This window comes from Bison bison, unplaced genomic scaffold (assembly GCF_000754665.1).
Source record: "Bison bison bison isolate TAMUID 2011002044 unplaced genomic scaffold, Bison_UMD1.0 scf7180017864466, whole genome shotgun sequence".
Lineage (NCBI taxonomy): Eukaryota > Metazoa > Chordata > Mammalia > Artiodactyla > Bovidae > Bison > Bison bison.
The window spans coordinates 4,291,174-4,309,876 of record NW_011495027.1 but is presented as its reverse complement, the minus strand read 5'-3'; the positions used below and the strand labels follow the sequence as shown (position 1 = coordinate 4,309,876).

General features: G+C 34.2%; 1 protein-coding gene across 2 annotated transcripts in view; it reads right to left on the bottom strand.

The window, feature by feature from the left end:
* The window catches only part of LOC105003282 (epithelial chloride channel protein-like), a 24,993-nt gene extending 7,218 nt beyond the window's left edge, over nt 1–17,775 (bottom strand). Inside the window, exons 1-12 of one of the 2 annotated variants that reach the window (XM_010860335.1) lie at nt 17,138–17,775; nt 16,093–16,273; nt 14,928–15,068; nt 14,587–14,734; nt 13,712–13,820; nt 10,352–10,532; nt 8,113–8,340; nt 7,073–7,297; nt 2,971–3,148; nt 1,221–1,321; nt 640–864; nt 239–509 (exon numbers count right to left, since the gene is read on the bottom strand). In XM_010860335.1, coding sequence (XP_010858637.1) covers nt 239–509; nt 640–864; nt 1,221–1,321; nt 2,971–3,148; nt 7,073–7,297; nt 8,113–8,340; nt 10,352–10,532; nt 13,712–13,820; nt 14,587–14,734; nt 14,928–15,068; nt 16,093–16,251 — 1,966 coding nt within the window. In that variant the 5' untranslated portion in view covers nt 16,252–16,273; nt 17,138–17,775. The remainder of the gene's footprint in view (nt 1–238; nt 510–639; nt 865–1,220; nt 1,322–2,970; nt 3,149–7,072; nt 7,298–8,112; nt 8,341–10,351; nt 10,533–13,711; nt 13,821–14,586; nt 14,735–14,927; nt 15,069–16,092; nt 16,274–17,137) is intronic. The other variant, XM_010860336.1, reaches the window with a different exon arrangement.
* Between the last annotated feature and the right edge of the window lie 928 nt (nt 17,776–18,703).

Genomic DNA, 18,703 nt, shown 5'->3' with positions numbered 1-18,703 from the left:
TATATTTTTACATGGAAAAAATAAAATTACTTATAAAATTCAAAGAAGATAAATGTACTCATGTCTATACCTAGACAAGATAACTAAGTAAAAAGTTAAAAAGCTTTAAAAACATTAAAATTAAATTTAATTCACCTAAAATATGTTTCATTAGCATATATAGGAAATAATGACTTTTGAGGCATGTGACTATAGTAGGATTTTAAGTTCAGTGGAAGTAGATGCAGATTGTTATTACCTGCACCATTGTCCCAGAGCTCCAGTGTTACTTGATGGCCATCTTCGGTTTCTATAATGGCTATTACACTGATTCCCAGTACAGGCAAAAACCCTTGACTGACTTGTGCATAAACAATCATTGGGCTAGGATAATGTGCTGTATGTTGACTCATGTGAGCTGTTGCAATTACTGGGGGTGTAGTAGGACTTCTTGCTCGAGTGGTCACTGTCACTGTTAGCATTTGAGAGCTGGCATGATTATTTAGGAGGCTGTAAGTCCAAGTACCTGTCTAAAAATTAAAAAAAAAAAACTATTTGAGAGCTTTTGTAATATTTTCCTACTCCCATGTGAGATGTTATTTTCATTTTTTTCCTTAAAATTGGTTGATAAAGCATGGAGAAAATAAAAAATATTCTTACCTCTGCAATACCAGGTATTTGCAGACGAGCAGATCGAATATTTAACTTATCTTCTTTGAAATCCGAGGTTTTATATGTCTTTCCTTTTGGATCTTGGAGAACAATTTCTGGTTTTTGTATTGTCCATGTGACAACAAAGAAAGTGTCATTTCCAACTGTACTGTCTACAGGCACTGTGCCGTTTACTCTTTTCCTTCCTGTAATTTTCAAGGCTTTGCTTTCCAACTGTTACATAAATATAAACAAATCACATGAAACTGATTTGTTATTCCAGTTACAACATTTCAAAGTTTAGTCAGTTCAGAGTAATTCTAAATATACTTTTAAGATTTTAATTAAAATAACTAAGAATTATTTTGAAGAATTTTGCAAATAAAATGCATTTATATTGATAAAAATAGAAGGATCAAAGAAAAAGTGTCTGTAAATATTACATAAAGCAAATTCAATAAGGATGTTTTCTGGACACCCAAAATGTTTTCAGGCAGATAAGTTATTTATTAGAGAAAGAAACTACTATTTAGGATAATAAAAATGTGTTACAAGTGTGAAAAGGCAAAGAATTTTTTAAAGATACCAACCTGAATAGCCTGCTGAGTGATGCTTCCACTTCTAGATGAAATTCTACTGAAAGCATTAGTAAGGCCAGTTATGTCTTTATTGGCAAAAAAACGATATCCTCCTAAAATGGAATTTTGTTTACTTTTATAATTTTATTTTATTAAAAAAATTTATTGGAGTATAGTTAATTCACAATGTGTTAGTTCAGGTATACAGCAAAATAAATCAGTTATACAAATGCATTTATCCATTCTTTTTTAGATTCTTTTTCCATATAGATCATTACAGAATATTGAGTAGAGAGTTCCCTGTGCTATATAGCAGGTACATACACACACACACACACACACACACACACACACACACACATAAAGTAGTGTTCATATATCAATCCCCATCTCCCAGTTTATCCCTCCTCTACTCCTTTTGCCCCTGGTAACCGTAACCATGTTTGTTTTCTACATATGGTACTCTGTTTTCATTTTGTAAATAAGTTCATTTGTACTAGTTTTTTAGATTCCACATATAAGTGATATCATATGATATTTGTCTTTCTCTAATTTACTTCACTCAGTTTGACAATCTCTGGGTCCATCCATGTTGCTGCAAATGACAATATGTTGTTCTTTTGTATGACTGCATAATATTCCATATTGAAGGCAGGAGGAGAAGGGGACGACAGAGGATGAGAAGGTTGGATGGCATCACTAACTCAATGGACATGAGTTTGAGTAAGCTCTGGGAGTTGGTGATGGACAGAGAAGCCTGGTGTGCTGCAGTCCATGGGGTCACAAAGAGTCAGACATGACTGAGTGACTGAACTGACTGAATATTCCATATGATACTAATTTTAAGTGGGAAAATCATTTGCTATTATGCTCTTATCAATATACTCTAAAATACATTTTAAAATTTCTTTCTAAACTTACAAAAGATGAATTTCCCAGACTTTAGGAACTTTTATTATATCAGTATCCTAGATGTAATGCTACAATAAGTAAACCTTGCTCAAAATATATTAGAAAAAAGGAAAAACTGGCCAAAAAAAAGTTTTTAATCATTAGATTTAAGTGCTTGCCACATTAGTAAAGCTGATGTAATCTCTAAATAATGTTATGAAAATTAAAGATATTTTTTTTAAACTAGCTACTTATTCTCTGGTTATATCTAAGATACACCAAAACAATTAGAGAATGACAGTTTAGAATAAAGTAAAATTGATTAAATGCAGATAATAAATGATACAGGAATTAATGAAGAGGGAGATAATTTAGGTGTCAGAAGCTGGAAAAGAATGGATTACAGAGAGCAAGATTTGGTATTCAGGTCTCTGACTATAGCCTTGGGCAAATAATTTGTGTTCTCTAGGTCTTACATTTCTTCCTCAATGAAATAGTGCTATCTGAATCTCTACTATAAGATTAAGCAGGTAAGATACTGAATATTCCAAGAATTTTGGAACTGCACTTGAGTAAGTCCATAGTGACCATGGAGAAAGAAGGTTCATCTTGATGGTACTGGTAAAAGTGATGAGAAATGAATGAAGACAGAAAATGTTGACTAATGTTAAAAGAAGCTAGTTATAGGTAGAAATAGAAAATGGGAGTGGGAGAAGAAAGACATTAATTTGAAGGATGAGGACAAGGAAAGGACAAAGATTAATTTTTTAAGACAGGAAAATTTTGAGCAGTTTGTAGTTTAAGGGGAAAGAGCTCCTGGAATGAGAGAAACTGAAAATGTATGTATTCAAATTCTATTTCAAAGGTTTACCTGTCATATTTGACAATGTCTCCAGTTCTTTGGCAGCAGAGGGTCCCAGAGCAATGGTGTGGATGATTGCACCACTTCGTTTTACATCCTCAAAGCATGAATTTATTTCATTATCTTCCCCATCAGTTAATAGTATGATTTCAGAACCAGAAGTACTCTGGTCACTGTGGATAATTGCCTGATAGTGAAAACCCAGATTATTAATTAGATTATATCTAAATAAACTAAGAATAAACTTGTTCTTTGGTCTTGGAGAAGTCATTATGCATCAGAGTAGGCAAAGGGAAACTTTGTATTGTCATTCCAGGTTGAGTTGGTTTGAAAATGAGTATAATGTACAATGGTCATGTAGGTTTCCAAAGGCAGGATGTTAACAGTGCTTTCACATATACGCAAACTACCCAAGAAAGAAAGAATAAAACACTTAGAACACTATCTAACTCACAGTAAATACTCAGTGAATGTTAGCTATTATTATTATCTCAGGAGGTACTTGGGACAGAGGCGGATGACCCAGACAGTTTTGAAAGTTTGCAGACTAGACATTTGTAAAGCTGTGACTGAAGGCCAGTGTGCAAAGTTAAATGATGTGACTTGTGCTTTTTAGTGCATAAAAGCTAGTTGATAATTGAATCTCAGGGTTTCCTGGAAAAAAATTGATGTGTCATGAAGAGTTCATGAATTTATCAAGTATTATAATTTGGAGGAGTATTTTCCCGATTTTTTTTACTAAGAGTAGTGACTAAGACAATTTACTCAGACAAATTGAGAATAAATTCTAGCTCTGCCATTTGCCAAGTAGAATAGCTAGTGTTTAGTCTTTTGGAGAAGGCGATGGCACCCCACTCCAGTACTCTTGCCTGGAAAATCCCATGGACGGAGGAGCCCGGTGGGCTGCAGTCCAGGGGGTCGCTAGGAGTCGGACACGACTGAGTGACTTCACTTTCACTTTTCACTTTCATGCATTGGAGAAGGAAACGGCAACCCACTCCAGTGTTCTTGCCTGGAGAATCCCAGGGACGGCAGAGCCTGGTGGGCTGCTGTCTATGGGGTCTCACAGAGTCGGACACGACTGAAGCGACTTAGCAGCAGCAGCAGTCTTTCATTTATGTATATAAATATAATTTATATTTATAGTAGGGTTCTATAAATAGCTTGGATTCTTTACCAACTGAACTATCAGGGAAGCCCAATAAATAGCTCAGTGTAATGATTACTTTTTTGAACTTCAGAGTAAGAAAGATCAGGTTTTGAACCATGGATTTGCCAATTACTGACTATATGATCTTGAGAAAGATATTTAATTACTCTGAAAATCAGTTTTTGTGTGCAAAATGGGCATGGTAATAGTGCCTGACTAAATAGTAATGATAACAATAAAGTAAAATTATGAATGTAAAGCATTTAACATAGGCACTAATGTAATATATGCTTAATAAATTTCAGACATTTTATTACGATTCTGTAAGTAAAAACATGATTTCATTATATAAGTAATTAAGAGGTTTTTACTTATTTGAATGTATTGATGGTATGATATAATCTCTTCAGCTACAGAGTCTGGTCAAAATGTTGTAAGAAATATATCAAAGCATATTAATAAAAACATATATGAATCAATGTGTGCAAACAGTGTAACACATTCCCAAAATATAGCACTCTCATATTTTAGAATTGAATAAACATACATAAGAATTATGACTTTTAATAGCAATCCTTTCTTGGGTACTTGTTTAATATTTTTATTGAATTATAGTTGATTTACAATGTTATATTAGTTTCAGGTGTACAACATACAAATTTTCTATTTTGTGAATTATATTCTAAAGTCATTACAAAATAATGACTATGTTTCCCTGTGCTGTACAATGTATCCTTGTTGCTTATTTATTTTATACATAGTAGTTTATATTTCTTAATACAATATCCTTATATTGCAGCCTCCTCTCTCTTCTCCCTACTGATTACCACTAGATTCTTCTCTATATCTGTGAGTCTGTTTTGTTATATACAGTTGTTTGTGTTATTTTTTAGATTCAGCATGTAATTTATAACACAGTTTTTGTCTTTTTCTGTCTGACTTATTTACTAAGCATAATACCCTGTAGGTCCATCCACATTGTTGAAAATGACAGAATCTCCCTTTTTTTGCTGAGTGATATTCCATTGTATATATGTATATATACATACCTACACACTGTGCTGTGCTGTGGTTAGTCATGCAGTCGTGTCCAACTCTTTGCAACCCCATGGATGTAGCCCGCCAGGCTCCTCTGTCCATGGGGATTCTCCAGGCAAGAATACTGGAGTGGGTTGCAATGCCCTTCTCCAGGGGATCTTCCCAACCCAAGGACTGAACCCAGGTCTCCTGCATTGCTGTCTGAGCCACCAGGGAAGCCCTACGTGCACTACATCTTCTTTATTCATTCATCTCTTGATGAACCCTTGATTTGCTTCCATATCTTGGCTGTTTTAAATGATGCTGCTATGAACATTAGGGGAGCAATTATTAGTATGACATAGTTCTCATAATTAAATGAAATAAGTACTATTATTTCTTTTTCCCCCAAAGAAAAAGAAATGCAAGAAGGCAGAGTGGTTGTCTGAGGATCATGACCTCAGGTGTCATCACTTCATGAAAAATAGAAGGGGGAAAAGTGCAAACAGTGACAGATTTTCTTTCTTGGGCTCCAAAATCACTGCAGACATTGACTGTAGTCATGAAATTAAAAGATGGTTGCTCCTTGGAAGGAAAGCTATGACAAGCCTAGACAATGTATTGAAAAGCAGAAACATCACTTTGCTGACAAAGCTATGGTTTTTCCAGTAGTCATGTACGAATGTGAGAGTTAAACCATAAAGAAGGTTGAATGCCAAAGAATTGATGCTTTCGAGTGGTGCAGGAGAAGACTCTTGAGAGTCTCTTGCACAGCAAGGAGATCAAATCAGTCAATCCTAAAGGAAATCAACCCTGGATATTCTTTGGAAGGACTGATGCAGAAGCTGAAACTCCAATACCTTAGCCACCTGATGCCAAGAGCTGATTCACTGGAAAAGACCCTGATGCTAGGGAAAATTGAGGGCAGGAGGAGAAAAGGATGGTAGAGGATGAAATGGTTAGATAACATCACTGACTCAATGGATATGAGTTTGAGCAAACTCCGGGAGATAGTGAGGACAGAGGGGCCTGGCGTTCTGTAGTCCATGGGATTGCAAAGAGCTAGACACGACTTAGCAACTGAACAACAACAACTATTACTTTCCATATTTCATTAATTGAAGAAACAGATTTTCTGAGTTGAATAACTCATCCAAGGTCCTTTTACTAGTGAATAATAGAACCACAATCTCAGGTTTGTCTGGGTCTGGAAGTTATGTGTTTTCTTAAACCAATATGCTTTACAGCAAATATACATCACGAGGAAAGCCAAGAGATGACATTAACTAGTGGCCCAGATACAAGTAATAATCTCCACTTTTTAGCTGAGGCAATGAGAGAATCAATGAAGGGAAGGAAATACTTTTCTGTTTTTGTGACTGAAAGAATATAAATAAGCTAAAACAGGGCTGTCTTATGTTGGAAGAAATTCAGATGAGTACTGGATGCAGTTGAATATAGTGCTCAAAAGTTGCTTGCAACTTTTGATTTCACAATTTTTATTTCAATAAACTTCTACCCACATATCTTGAATTTGGTACTATGCTTGAGGAACTACCTCTATTTCTGTGATTTTTAAATGTCAATTTAATTTGATGAACTGAGATTTTCTTTATCCATAATATAAAAATATTACTAATCTCCCTCTTCTACAATCTCCTTAACAGCATTATTTTTTTCCTCATAGTGATTCAGGCTATGTAATGCTAAAGAAAAGAGGAGTTTCTCAGTAAAATCATGATGATTATGTGCTCACAGAATTTTTCTTCCCTTTAATCACTTCTCAGTGGAACTCAGTTTTTCAGGAGTATGGACAATAGAAATTCTTCTAAAATTATTTAAATGAGAGACCTCTAAGCTCATGACACTTGTTCTAACAGAGCTGGAGAAAATTAAAAGGAACAATAAATGTGAATGATATTTAGGAAAGCATTTTTATTTTACCTGGAATCCTGCTTTGAGCCCTCTACAAATTGAAGTTCCACCATTAGCTACTTGAGGCAGTTTTGCGGTGATCTTTTGGTAAACATTATCATCAGTTATTCTTGTTAGATGATTTTGGATTTCGGCAACACTGTCAAAGGTAACCATCCCAACTAAAGATCCCTTTTCAATAACTTGAATCAAGTATAGTTCTGCTGCTTGATTCATTCGAAAGAGACGGTCTTCCTGTAAGAAAAAAGATGTCTGAACAATTCCTGAGTTTCCTCCAATCCTAACAGATTGGTGAAAGACAAAGTTTATGGGTCAGAGATCATGATAATAATTGATTACTCTATTTTAGAGTTTAGCTTCATTATATTAAAAAGAATATTAATGAAAAATTAAAAATTAGTCATGCCTTACTTGGAAAAGTCTTTAACAATTTATACGTTCTTTTTTAACAATAAGGAAATCATTTTAAGATGCACACAAAAATGTTTTTTGCAATATAATTTTTGATAAGAAGATTTTTGTACTGGATACAAAAATATCCAGTAATGGGAAGTTGACTAAACTATATTATGTGCATATGATACAGTCATTAAAAATTGTGTCATGTAATCATTTTTTCCTTGGGGAGTATTTAAGGTATAGTAAGTAAAAAAATCATATTATAAAAATTATGTAAGATATCACATTTTTGAGGAGGAAAGACAAATACATGAGCAGAAAAAATGACATGGAATGACATAGGAATGACATGCTCAGTGGTGGAATTATGGGTGATTTTTGTCTTTTTTCTTTGTTCACTTGTGTTACTTCCTGTTTGTTAGAACTAAAAGTTAAAGAATAGACATCATCCATGATACAATAACTTTAACATTTATTTTATTTTAGTATATTATCCTCTAGTGCTTGTCCACATAAAATCGTCGTACTAAAATTTGTTAGAATAATAAAAATATTTTTTACTTAGCTTAGTAGAGCTGAACCTAAGATTAAATTGTATTTCTATTAGCTTAAATATCTTAATTAGGAGAGCTAACAAATAAATGTCTTACTGCAGACATGCTTCCAGATTTATCAAGTACCAAACAGACTACCCGCTGTTTGGACTTGAGCAATGAAAATGTAGGATGAGTTGGTGGATTCATTTCTGTCATGGGAGATGTATTCTGAAAGTCAACAGAGTTCATGATTACATCCCATGTGCTTTTGCCATTGCACATTTTGTTTTGTAGGTTTGGAGCTTCTGTATTGTGTGTTTTTTCTGTACAAAATTCGGTCACCTGGAAAAAATCAATTGAAAGACAATAATAGGTAACTGATGAACCATTATCTTCCTTTCCAAACATATACTTGGCTGTCTTATACGTCCTCCACAGATTTTATCTCTTGACAAGTAAAAATTATTTCATAATCTAACATTCTCACATCCATTTTGTATATTGAGTGGAGAGAAAGCAAAGTGAAACTGTCAGTATGCACTGGAAAGTCATTTGGTGATTCTTTTAGGTGTAGGTTGATCATAACACTGGGGGACGATGATGGCTGACACAACTGCCTAAGTTGTGGGAGTAATGAAATTTCAAGGAAGAACATAATGGACTTGAATATTCATTATTTCAGAGCATATTTCTCCTGGGTCTGAGCTTATGCCCTGGGTATAGATGCTATGCAGTGTATTTAGTTTATGTTACAATAATTAGAAGGGAATATTATTACATACAAGATATATAGTTAAGGTACAGTACTTATCTCTGAGCCGTATCTTACATAGCTAGTCGTGCTACATATTTCAATTACATGGTTTTCTTTCTTCATTGTTATTTATTTTCCAGGTAGGCAGCATGAGTTATCTCCTCAGAGGCAAATGCTTTGGAATTTATAGTTTGGTGCAGACAGTACATTTTCCAATTATCCTCTTGTGTTACGTGATCTGATAACTAATGGATGCTCAATTCTTTGGCTACCTTTGTGGATCCAGATGCAACAGATTACAATGAAAGATCTAGAATCACACTTCAAATACTCCCAGAAGGGAACTTTATTAGGCTGGAAAACAATTTATACTTAAATATCTCATTGGATTTCTTTAGGAGTTTTAGAAGAAAATATAAAGTCTACATTTTTACTCAAGTCTTTCATTATTAATGCCCTAGATTTCACAATTTTAAATCTTATTGGAAATAATAGGCCTTTACAAACCTCTACCCTTAGAAGTCTATGTTATTAGTAATTTTATTTATGAAAACTTGCGCCTTTTAAACCTAGAGGTAGTATGCTTTATTTTGATTAGTTGTTTTTGATAACTTCATAGGTTTTGTATTTAAAAGTCTTTTTTATGTGTTTGGAAACTTTCATTAGGTAACTATAATATGCTTACATTAATTAAGTTGAATTTACCCAGAGAAAGAGACAATTCCCTATTATCCAAATATTTTATACATTTAAAAAATGAAAAATTTTAAGTTTATTTTGTACTCACCTTATGCTAAGTACTGTGATCATACTTTATTTATATTAATTCTTATAAAACTAACCACAGTAACACTGTAAAGTGAGTATTATAAATTTCGTTTAAAAAGCTAGAGAATTAAAATCTTAGATTTAGCAATTTGCTCTTAGCGATACAGCTTTAAAATGACAGACTGGAGTTTTATATCAGCTCTGTCTAACTCCAAGGCACTTGTTCTTCTCTTCTGAGCTTCATACATTTAACCAGATATTTCAAGTCAAACATTAGCTTTAGAACTTGAATTATTGTGTTGTTATTTTTTAATTGGTCAGATTGGTGATTGTGAACCATTCTGCTTTTGTTGTTCTGTAGAGACAGAGCCATTTATGTTTTCAAAATATCACTTTGCAAAACTTAGTGTACTTTAGTGTGGAGGTAATGGAAAACAGAGACTGTCAGTACTTTCCAAAGCTACAGAATGAATTACTTTGGAAAAGTAGTATGAATTGAATAACACTTAGAAGAAAAAATTAAAAGTAAAGTTGCAGTTCTAGACATAAATCCACAGAAGTCAATTGAGGAAAGCAATGTTATAAGAAATTCTGTGATGCTAATAAGAAGGATACAGTTCTACCTCTGAAGGAAAAACAAAACAAAAGAAAACAGAATAGTGAGAAAGGGTGGAATAATTTCCAGATACACACTGGCAGGACTGAATAAAATAGCTGTTAATTAACTGTCTTAGTAACTTTCCTTATTTCTATTGGTATGGAAAATTCAGCTTCCCTAATTAATTTTCCCCAGAGGCTTCCTTTGTGAGACTAGAAAAAGAAGGTACTTACAGAATGGAGACTTGGCATAAACATAATGGATTCCTTTGCAGTCTGGGATTTTTTTGGAAGGAATGTACATTTTGCTTCATACAGCCCTGTCTGTGAGTCACGTCTGCATAGACTTGTTATACAGCTGCCTCCAGGGCATTTCTTGAAAACCACATTAATACCAGTAATATGAGTTGAACATCTATGGTGAAAGAATTAGATTACATTTATCCATGAAGGCTAGATAAATTATGAATAAATATTAATATCCTAAAATCATTCCCTCAGTGATATTTTGCTATATACCATGTACCATCATTCCATTTTAACAAAAGTAGGCAGAACGTCCTACCCATTTACTATCAGTTTCAACAAGAACAATGATGTTAGTTTGTATTTATTAATAGTTGTTGCTTGTGACCTTGAGCTAAAGATGATAATTCCTTACAGGCACATGGAAATTGAATTAAGAGACACAGAGGAGTTGCTCCCTAATGGGTAGGGAAGATTCAACGTTATTCTTAACACTCTCTTAAATTTCTTATGTATGCTACATATATACTTTTATAGATAGACATGTATATTGCTATATAAGTGTTTACATATACACATATATAAATACAAGTATTATGTATATTTGTATGTGAGAGAAGCCCATGCACATTGCTTTGGGAACAGTCTCAAGGATATATAACCCCAAGTGGATGGAAAGGAAAGACACTTATGGAAGAAGCATTTAAATTGAGCCTTAAAGGATGAGCAAGCGTTGTCTGAATAAGGGTGGTGGTGCTGGGAGGAGTTGCATGGGAAGAGGTGAGATTAATTAGTGTCCTGGGTTGAAAGCCTAGGCTGTGAAAGATTCTAGGTGGCTTAGTACACATAAAGCAAACAACACAAAGGCATTTTTCTACCACACTTCTTTTTTCCAATTTTTATCCTAAAGACTTATTTCCTATTACACTGATTTCAGTTGTTCTTTCGTACTCATTAACTACTCCATGTGCCTGATAGTTTTAATTTAAATATCTCATCTATTCAAAAATAGGACCTATCTAAATCTGTCCAGTTTTTTCCTTATAAAATCAGTTTTCTCACTTATGAAAAGTACTCCTTTTCTTTAAGCTCAAGATTAAATGAAAATGAAATATATTTAACAGGAGGTTGTAACAGTTTAGTTAATTTCAATGAAACAGATTCACATTGAAAAGCTATGAATCAAATGGAATGAAAGATTGTGTAGGAAGTTGAACTCTAATTCTCAGATCTTAAGGTTTAGGTTACAACTTTTTTCTTTCTTTTTCTTCTGATAATTTGTTGTTGTTCAGTTGCTAAGTCAGGTTCAACTCTTTGCGACCTCATGGACTGCAGCACGCTAGACTTACCTGTCCTTCCCCATATCCCAGAGATTGCTCAAATTCATGTCCATTGAGTTGGTGATACCACCCAACTATCTCATCCACTGTCGCCCCCTTCTCCTCCTGCCCTCAATCTTCCCCAGCATCTGGGTCTTTTCCAGTGAGTTGGCTCTTCACATTAGATGGCCAAAGTATTGGAGCTTCAGCTTCAGCATTAGTCCTTCAGGACTAATTTCCTTTAGGATTAACTGATTGGATCCTCTTGCTGTCCAAGGGATTCTTAAAAGTTTTCTCCAGCACCACAATTCGAAAGCATCAATTCTTCAGCGTCGTTTTTATGGTCCAACTTTCACATCCATTCATGACTATTGGAAAAATGATAGCTTAGACTATACAAACCTTTGTTGGCAAAGTGATGTCTCTTCTACCTAGGTTTGTCATAGCTTTTCTTCAAGGAGCCAACATCTTTTAATTTCATGGCTGCAGTCAGTGTTCACAAAGATTTTGGAGCCCAAGAAAGTAAAAATTGCCACTGTTTTCACTTTTTCCCCACCTTTTTGCCATGAAGTGATGAAACCAGATACCATGATCTTATTTTTTTGAATGTTGAGTTTTAAGCCAGCTTTTTCACTTTCCTCTTTCTCTTTTATCAAGAGATTCTTTAGTTCCTCTTTGTTTTCTGCCATTACAGTTGTATCATCTATGTATCTGAGGTTGCTGATACTTCTTCTGAAAATCTTGATTTCAGCTTGTGATATGTTCAGCCTGACATTTTGCATGATGTACTCTGCATAGAAGTTAAATAAGCAGGGTGACAATATACAACCTTGACTTACTCCTTTCCCACCTTTGAACCAGTCAGTTGTTCCATGTCAGGTTCTAACTGTTGCTTCTTAATCAACATATAGGTTGCTCAGGAGCCAGGTAAGGTGCTCTGGTGTTCTCATCTCTTTAAGAATATGCCACAGTTTGTTGTGATCCACATAGTCAAAGCCTTTAGCATAGTTGATGAAACAGAAGGTGATGTTTTTCTGGAATTCCCTTACTTTTTCTAGGATCCACCAAATGTTGGCAATTTGATCTCTGTTTCCTCTGCCTTTTCTAAATTCAGCTTATACATCTGGAAGTTCTTGGTTCACATCCTGCTGAAGCCTAGCTTGAAGGATTTTGAGCATAACCTTACTAGCATGCAAAATGAGTGCAATTGTACAGTAGTTTGAACATTCTTTGGCACTGCCTTTCTTTGGGATTGGAATGAAAACTGACCTTTCCCAGTCCTGTGGCCTCTGCTGAGTTTTCCAAATTTGCTGGCATATTGAGTGCAGCACTTTGACTGCATCATCCTTTAGGATTTGAAATAGCTCAGTTGGAATTCCATCACCTCCTCTGGCTTTGTTTGTAGTGATACTTTCTAAGGCCCACTTGACTTCACAATCCAGAATGTCTGTTTCATGGTGAGTGGCCACACCATTGTCTTTATTCCAATCATTAAGATTTTTTTTTGTATAGTTGTTCTCTGTATTCTTGCCACTTCTTAATCTCATCTGTCTCTGTTAGGTCAATTACCATTTCTGTTGTTTATCATGCCCATCCTTGCATGAAATATTCCCTTGATATCTCCAGTTTTCTTGCAGAGATCTCTAGTCTTTCTCACTCTATTGTTTTCCTCTACTTCTTTGCATTGTTCATTGAAGAAGGCCTTCTTAGCTCTCCTTGCTATTTCCTGGAACTCTGCATTCAGTTTAGTATATCTTTCCCTTTCTCCCTTGATTTTCACTTCTCTTCTTTCCTCAGCTATTTAATACAACCCCATGAATAATGAAATTATTCCCCAATTTTTGTTGATCTTTATTCCAAAGTGTAATACACAGAAGTTGTTCAACATATTTGTAGTGCAACAGGTTGGATTTTGCCATTAATTGGGCAAGCACTCAGCCACTGAGATAACCTTTGTTGGCCTAGTATAGAAAATTAAAAAGTCATAAATGAAAAATTTTGAAAACAGATTTGTTCAGTAGGATGATACCTTGTTGCTTCAATAGTGTTCTTTCTGGAAATATAGAATGGCTGGTCCACATTATACTCATCAAATATTCCCCAGCGGAGATGGGCCCACTCATGGACAAATACTCTGCCTATGAGAGAATATTGCCACTTATAAATTTGCATTTACATTATAGATATCCCTGCTTTTTGAAAGTTCATTTAAACCACTTCACTTTTATGAAGAATCCATCTTAGTACCTGTTTTCACTAATGGAAAGAAATTCAAAGAAGATTTTTGCTTTTATGAAAAAAAGGTCAAAAGCTAAAATAGTATTCAGCACTTGTTTTGCAGCCAGCAGTTTTACAACAGCACACAAACAGAGCAGGAAGAGCAGCATCATCAAGCTTCTCTGTGCTTAGCATCTTGGTATCAAACCCTATAGATCTGAACTCTGTCTGTGAACATCTGTGCTATATCTCGACATATTTTGTGCATCTGTTAGCAAGATGTGTCCTCAGGTAATTGCTTCATGCTGTATACCATTTTGACTTATGAATGGTTGCATAGGAACACTGCTTTGGGATAGTAGGGAATCCTGTATTTAAATCCAATCTCCTTATATTTTAAGTCTCCCTTTCCCACATAATCAATCTAATTCAGTCAAGGAAATCTAGAAATTGACAACTTTCATTAGCCCAAAGAAGTTAAACTGGGTTGGTATCAATAAATGGCTTTTTAAAATTAATTTTATTATTAAACACACATAGAAAAAGAAATATAATTAGTTGAACATAACCAATAAATTTCCAAACAAAGGTATTTTTTCCTTTAAAAAATTTAAGAATACATTAATCACAATGTTACATTTGTTTCCAGTGGAAATAAAAATAGAAGTATAAAATAGACAACCCTACCTCGGGACCCATAGATGTGGAAATTATTAGTCAACAAGAAGTTTGGAGTAAAATGTATATATTTTCCTTTTTCTCCACACCTTCCATATTGAAGTGTATAGGGATCATCTCCATATTTTAGATAAGGATTAGCAACTATGACATCTGCCTAAAAAGCAGAACAAACAAACCAAAACAGACCCCAATAACAAGAGAAACAAGAAATTTTTCATCTAAAGTAAGACCAGCAAAATTGCTAATTTAAATAGTAGTCATTAGTAATTACTAAAAAATTATGAGTATTAATTTTTAAAAATCACAGGGAGAAAGAAATAGTTTAGGAGCTAAATAAAATTCCCTACCTGGTCATATGATTCTTGTTTTGGTATGAAGTACTCAGATTTTGATTTCCAGGTCATTGGAATTAAAATGCTCACATTCCTGAAATAAACTCTTCGTTTGGTGGCATGAAACAGGTAAGTAGAAGCTTCAGTTACCATTTCCTGACAAAATTAAATTGTAGTAACAATTTAATTGTAATTACCTTGTAGTAACAATTTCACAATGAACTTGAGAGTATACATACAAACAATAAGCACCCTTCCCCACATATTTTGTCAAAGACTAACTGAAAAATAGATTATACTTTACTGTATCTCTCTAGTCTGTAGACTCTCATTTTTGTATACTTAGAAATTAATTCTTTAGTTTTTATCTATCCATATCTGCATTCAGCATGATGGGTTGGAACTGAGAGTGAGGGTGTTAGGTGAGATATAAAGGTGATTAAGATTCAGAGTCTGTTAGCAAGTTGCTTATTGAACTGAACAGAGATGCTTAAAATTGGGCTGGAAGTTTGAAGTTTGGTAGATTTTAAATTGTTGTTAATTGAAAAAACTATTTTGCTAGATTCATTTTGAGTTATCTTCTCATATGGAATGTGCTCATAAAATGCAATGTTATATCAAGCAGTAATTTTCTAAAAATATATAGGTTATTGGCTTCAAATTCTGTTTTTGCTACTTATTATATGATTATAAAAATCACTTAACTTCTCTCAGTTTATACAAGGGTAACTAGTAATCTAAGAATTTCAAAATTTTCAGAATTGAACAAATATGAAGAATGAAAAAAATTGAAAAAATGTATAAGATAATGACCTCTAGAGAGGGTTTAAATGTAGGTTAGTTATGTAAACCTTATAAAAAGTAAACTTCATAAAGATAAAACTTGAAAATCATTCTCCAGTAGCTTGAAGGTCTTTATTTTAGCTTACTGTATTGAAAAAACATTAGTAGTTTGAATTTCATGATTCATTAGGGACTAACTAATGCTACTAATATATGATACATAATACTTACACTAAGCAGATATTAATCTTGACAGTTTAGATACATGCCATATAAATGATGAGTATTGTCAAAGCAGTTTTGGAAAGTTATAACTCTGTGTGAATGTTTATGACTAAGCAACATGAGTTGAAAATACTTAATGAAATAAAAATAAATGAATAAATTTTTATCTCACCTTTATGTTTTCAATGAGTTTTTCATCTTCTGGCACACTGGGGTTAATTGCAATGACAATGCCATCATACCCATTGTTAATCAAATTTACCATTGAACTTTTCATTCCAGGCAAGAGATGCAAAGTTAGGAACAGAATAACATTCAGACAGAGCACCATTTTTGCACATGTTACAGTAAACCTATTGGAAATGTAAGGAAAGTATTTATGTATCTGTTAACTCAGAGATATGACTCTAGCAGCAGCAGCAGCAGTTTGTACTCTGTTCTGCCGAAAGATTTATGGTCTGCTGAAACACTCATTTTTAGGCCCAGAGGACTGACCAATAAAATAACCACTCTACATTTTAAGCAAGAAATAAAGAAGGTTATTATGTTAGTAGTAAGTTACAGTATGAGGACAAGTAACATAGAGATATATATGCATGTATATATACCCTTGTAGCTTATTTATTTTATACATAGTCATTTGTATCGCTGTTCTGCCAAAAGATTTATGATCTGCTGAAACACTTTCAGGTTCAGAGAATTGACCAGTAAAATAACCACTCTACTCTTAAATAAGCAGGAAATAAGGAAGGTTATTATGTTAGTAATGTTACAGTATGAGGACAAGTAATATAGAGATAATTATATATACATATGTACATTGCCAGGGGGCTTCCCTGGTGGCTCAGATGGTAAAGAAAATGCCTGCAATGCAGGAGACCTGGGTTCGATCCCTGGGTTGGGAAGTTTCCTGGAGAAGGGAATGGCAACTCACTCCAGTATTCTTGCCTAGAGAATTTCATGGAACCTGGCAGGCTCCAGTCCATGGGATCGCAAAGACTCAGACATGACCAAGTGACTAACACACACACATACACATTGCCACAAGAAATACATGTGTGTGTGTATATATATATATATATATACACACACACACAAACATATATCACCAAATTAGAAAAGCTTCTACATCTAGATCCAGTTTGGAGTACCAGTTGGAAGATCCACAAGTAGTATAGCAAGAAACAAATATATACATCACCAAACTGGGGACATACCTACATCCAGATTCAGGCAATGCTGGAAGACCCTCAATTGAGAAGTCCCAGGCGTGTGTCCACCTACACGTGAGACTTCAAGGTGCCGTCCAAAGGAGTCCTACTTTTATTGCCAAACTGCAAGCTGATAATCATCATGTAAATATACAGTTCTGACTAATAAGCTAAATGCTGGTATCGCTAGTCATGTCTCACAATGTTCACTGATCCCTGGGAGCTGGCCAGATTCTCAAGGCTCAGGAAACTTCGTAACTCATTCCATTCCTTGTGACTTATTCCGTTCCTTATTTGTTAGTTCCCCAAAACTACTTTCACCATTTCTGCTGATTAGCAGCTTGTTGTGTAACTCCTTTCGAGGTCTCTGTTCAGTCAAGGCCTATCATTTCCTCTGAAGTCTGAACAAGACTACTTCTATTACTTTCCCCAACATTCAGCCTCAGCATTGTTTAGACTGAAGAGCAGAAGAATAAGGAAAGGTCTCTCTAGCAGTTTTCGTAATGTATTAAGATAGATAACATTTCCATATGGTTAATAAGAACAATACAATCAAGATCATCAACAGTGAGTTAAACAATGCAGAAAACAATATGGCTCAGTGGGAGACTGAGAAAAGAAAATGTCCCACCGAGAATGAGAAGTATGCTTTTGGACATTAATACCTACATCCATTAATTTGTTAGCTGCAGTAATAGTAACAATAAAATGTTCTAATAAAGTAGAGTGATGCTTATTTATAAATTCTTTTTATAAATCTGTAATTCTTTTGCTTCTTCTAGGATTTTATGTAGGAGTTCTAATGGTAAGCTAATATCGGGGACAGGTAAAGTAGGAATTAACATTTGAGTCTGCAACAATTGTTCTTTTACAGGAGAGCAATAGTATGTGGTTTCTTTCTTATATAAATGATCTATATGTGCTAAACATCCTGAAAATGGAACTTCTAGCCGATAATTAGAGGTTGTGTTTAAATCATTGATTATAACACAAATAAATTGGAAAGTGACTTCAAGAAGTATTTTATAAGATTGAGGAAAAATAGTCCATTTGATCAAGTTTTCTAATAAGCAGGATTCCCAGATACAAGAAGTCTGGCCACAGAGTAGTCCCTTGGCAGCTCTCCCATAGTCCGTTAATCAGTGGGTGTGGTTATTGAAATCCAAACAGTTTTCTGTGAAATGGGGTAACCAAAATTCTTTTCCAAAGGCAATGGTACATTATAATGCAATATAGTCCCATTGCACCAAGCTTTCTCACGTCCAGCTTTTCCTTTATTAATATATAATGATTAATATATAATGATCTTTAGTTATTCATTCTTTAAATATTTTTCTCTAAGCATATACTTTGGTAGACATTAGTATTTCTTGGGCTTTGTCCTTTTGAACAAGGTAATACAGTGTTTGATTAGAACACATAGTCCATTTAAACTTTTAAATTATATGTACAGTTTGATCTAATCTATTAATGAAGCATTGAACAATAGTAAGAAACTTTTATCATAATCTTAACTGAGCTAATATGGTTTGAAAGTAGTAGGTATCCATTTAGCATTAATAGTTAAAGCTT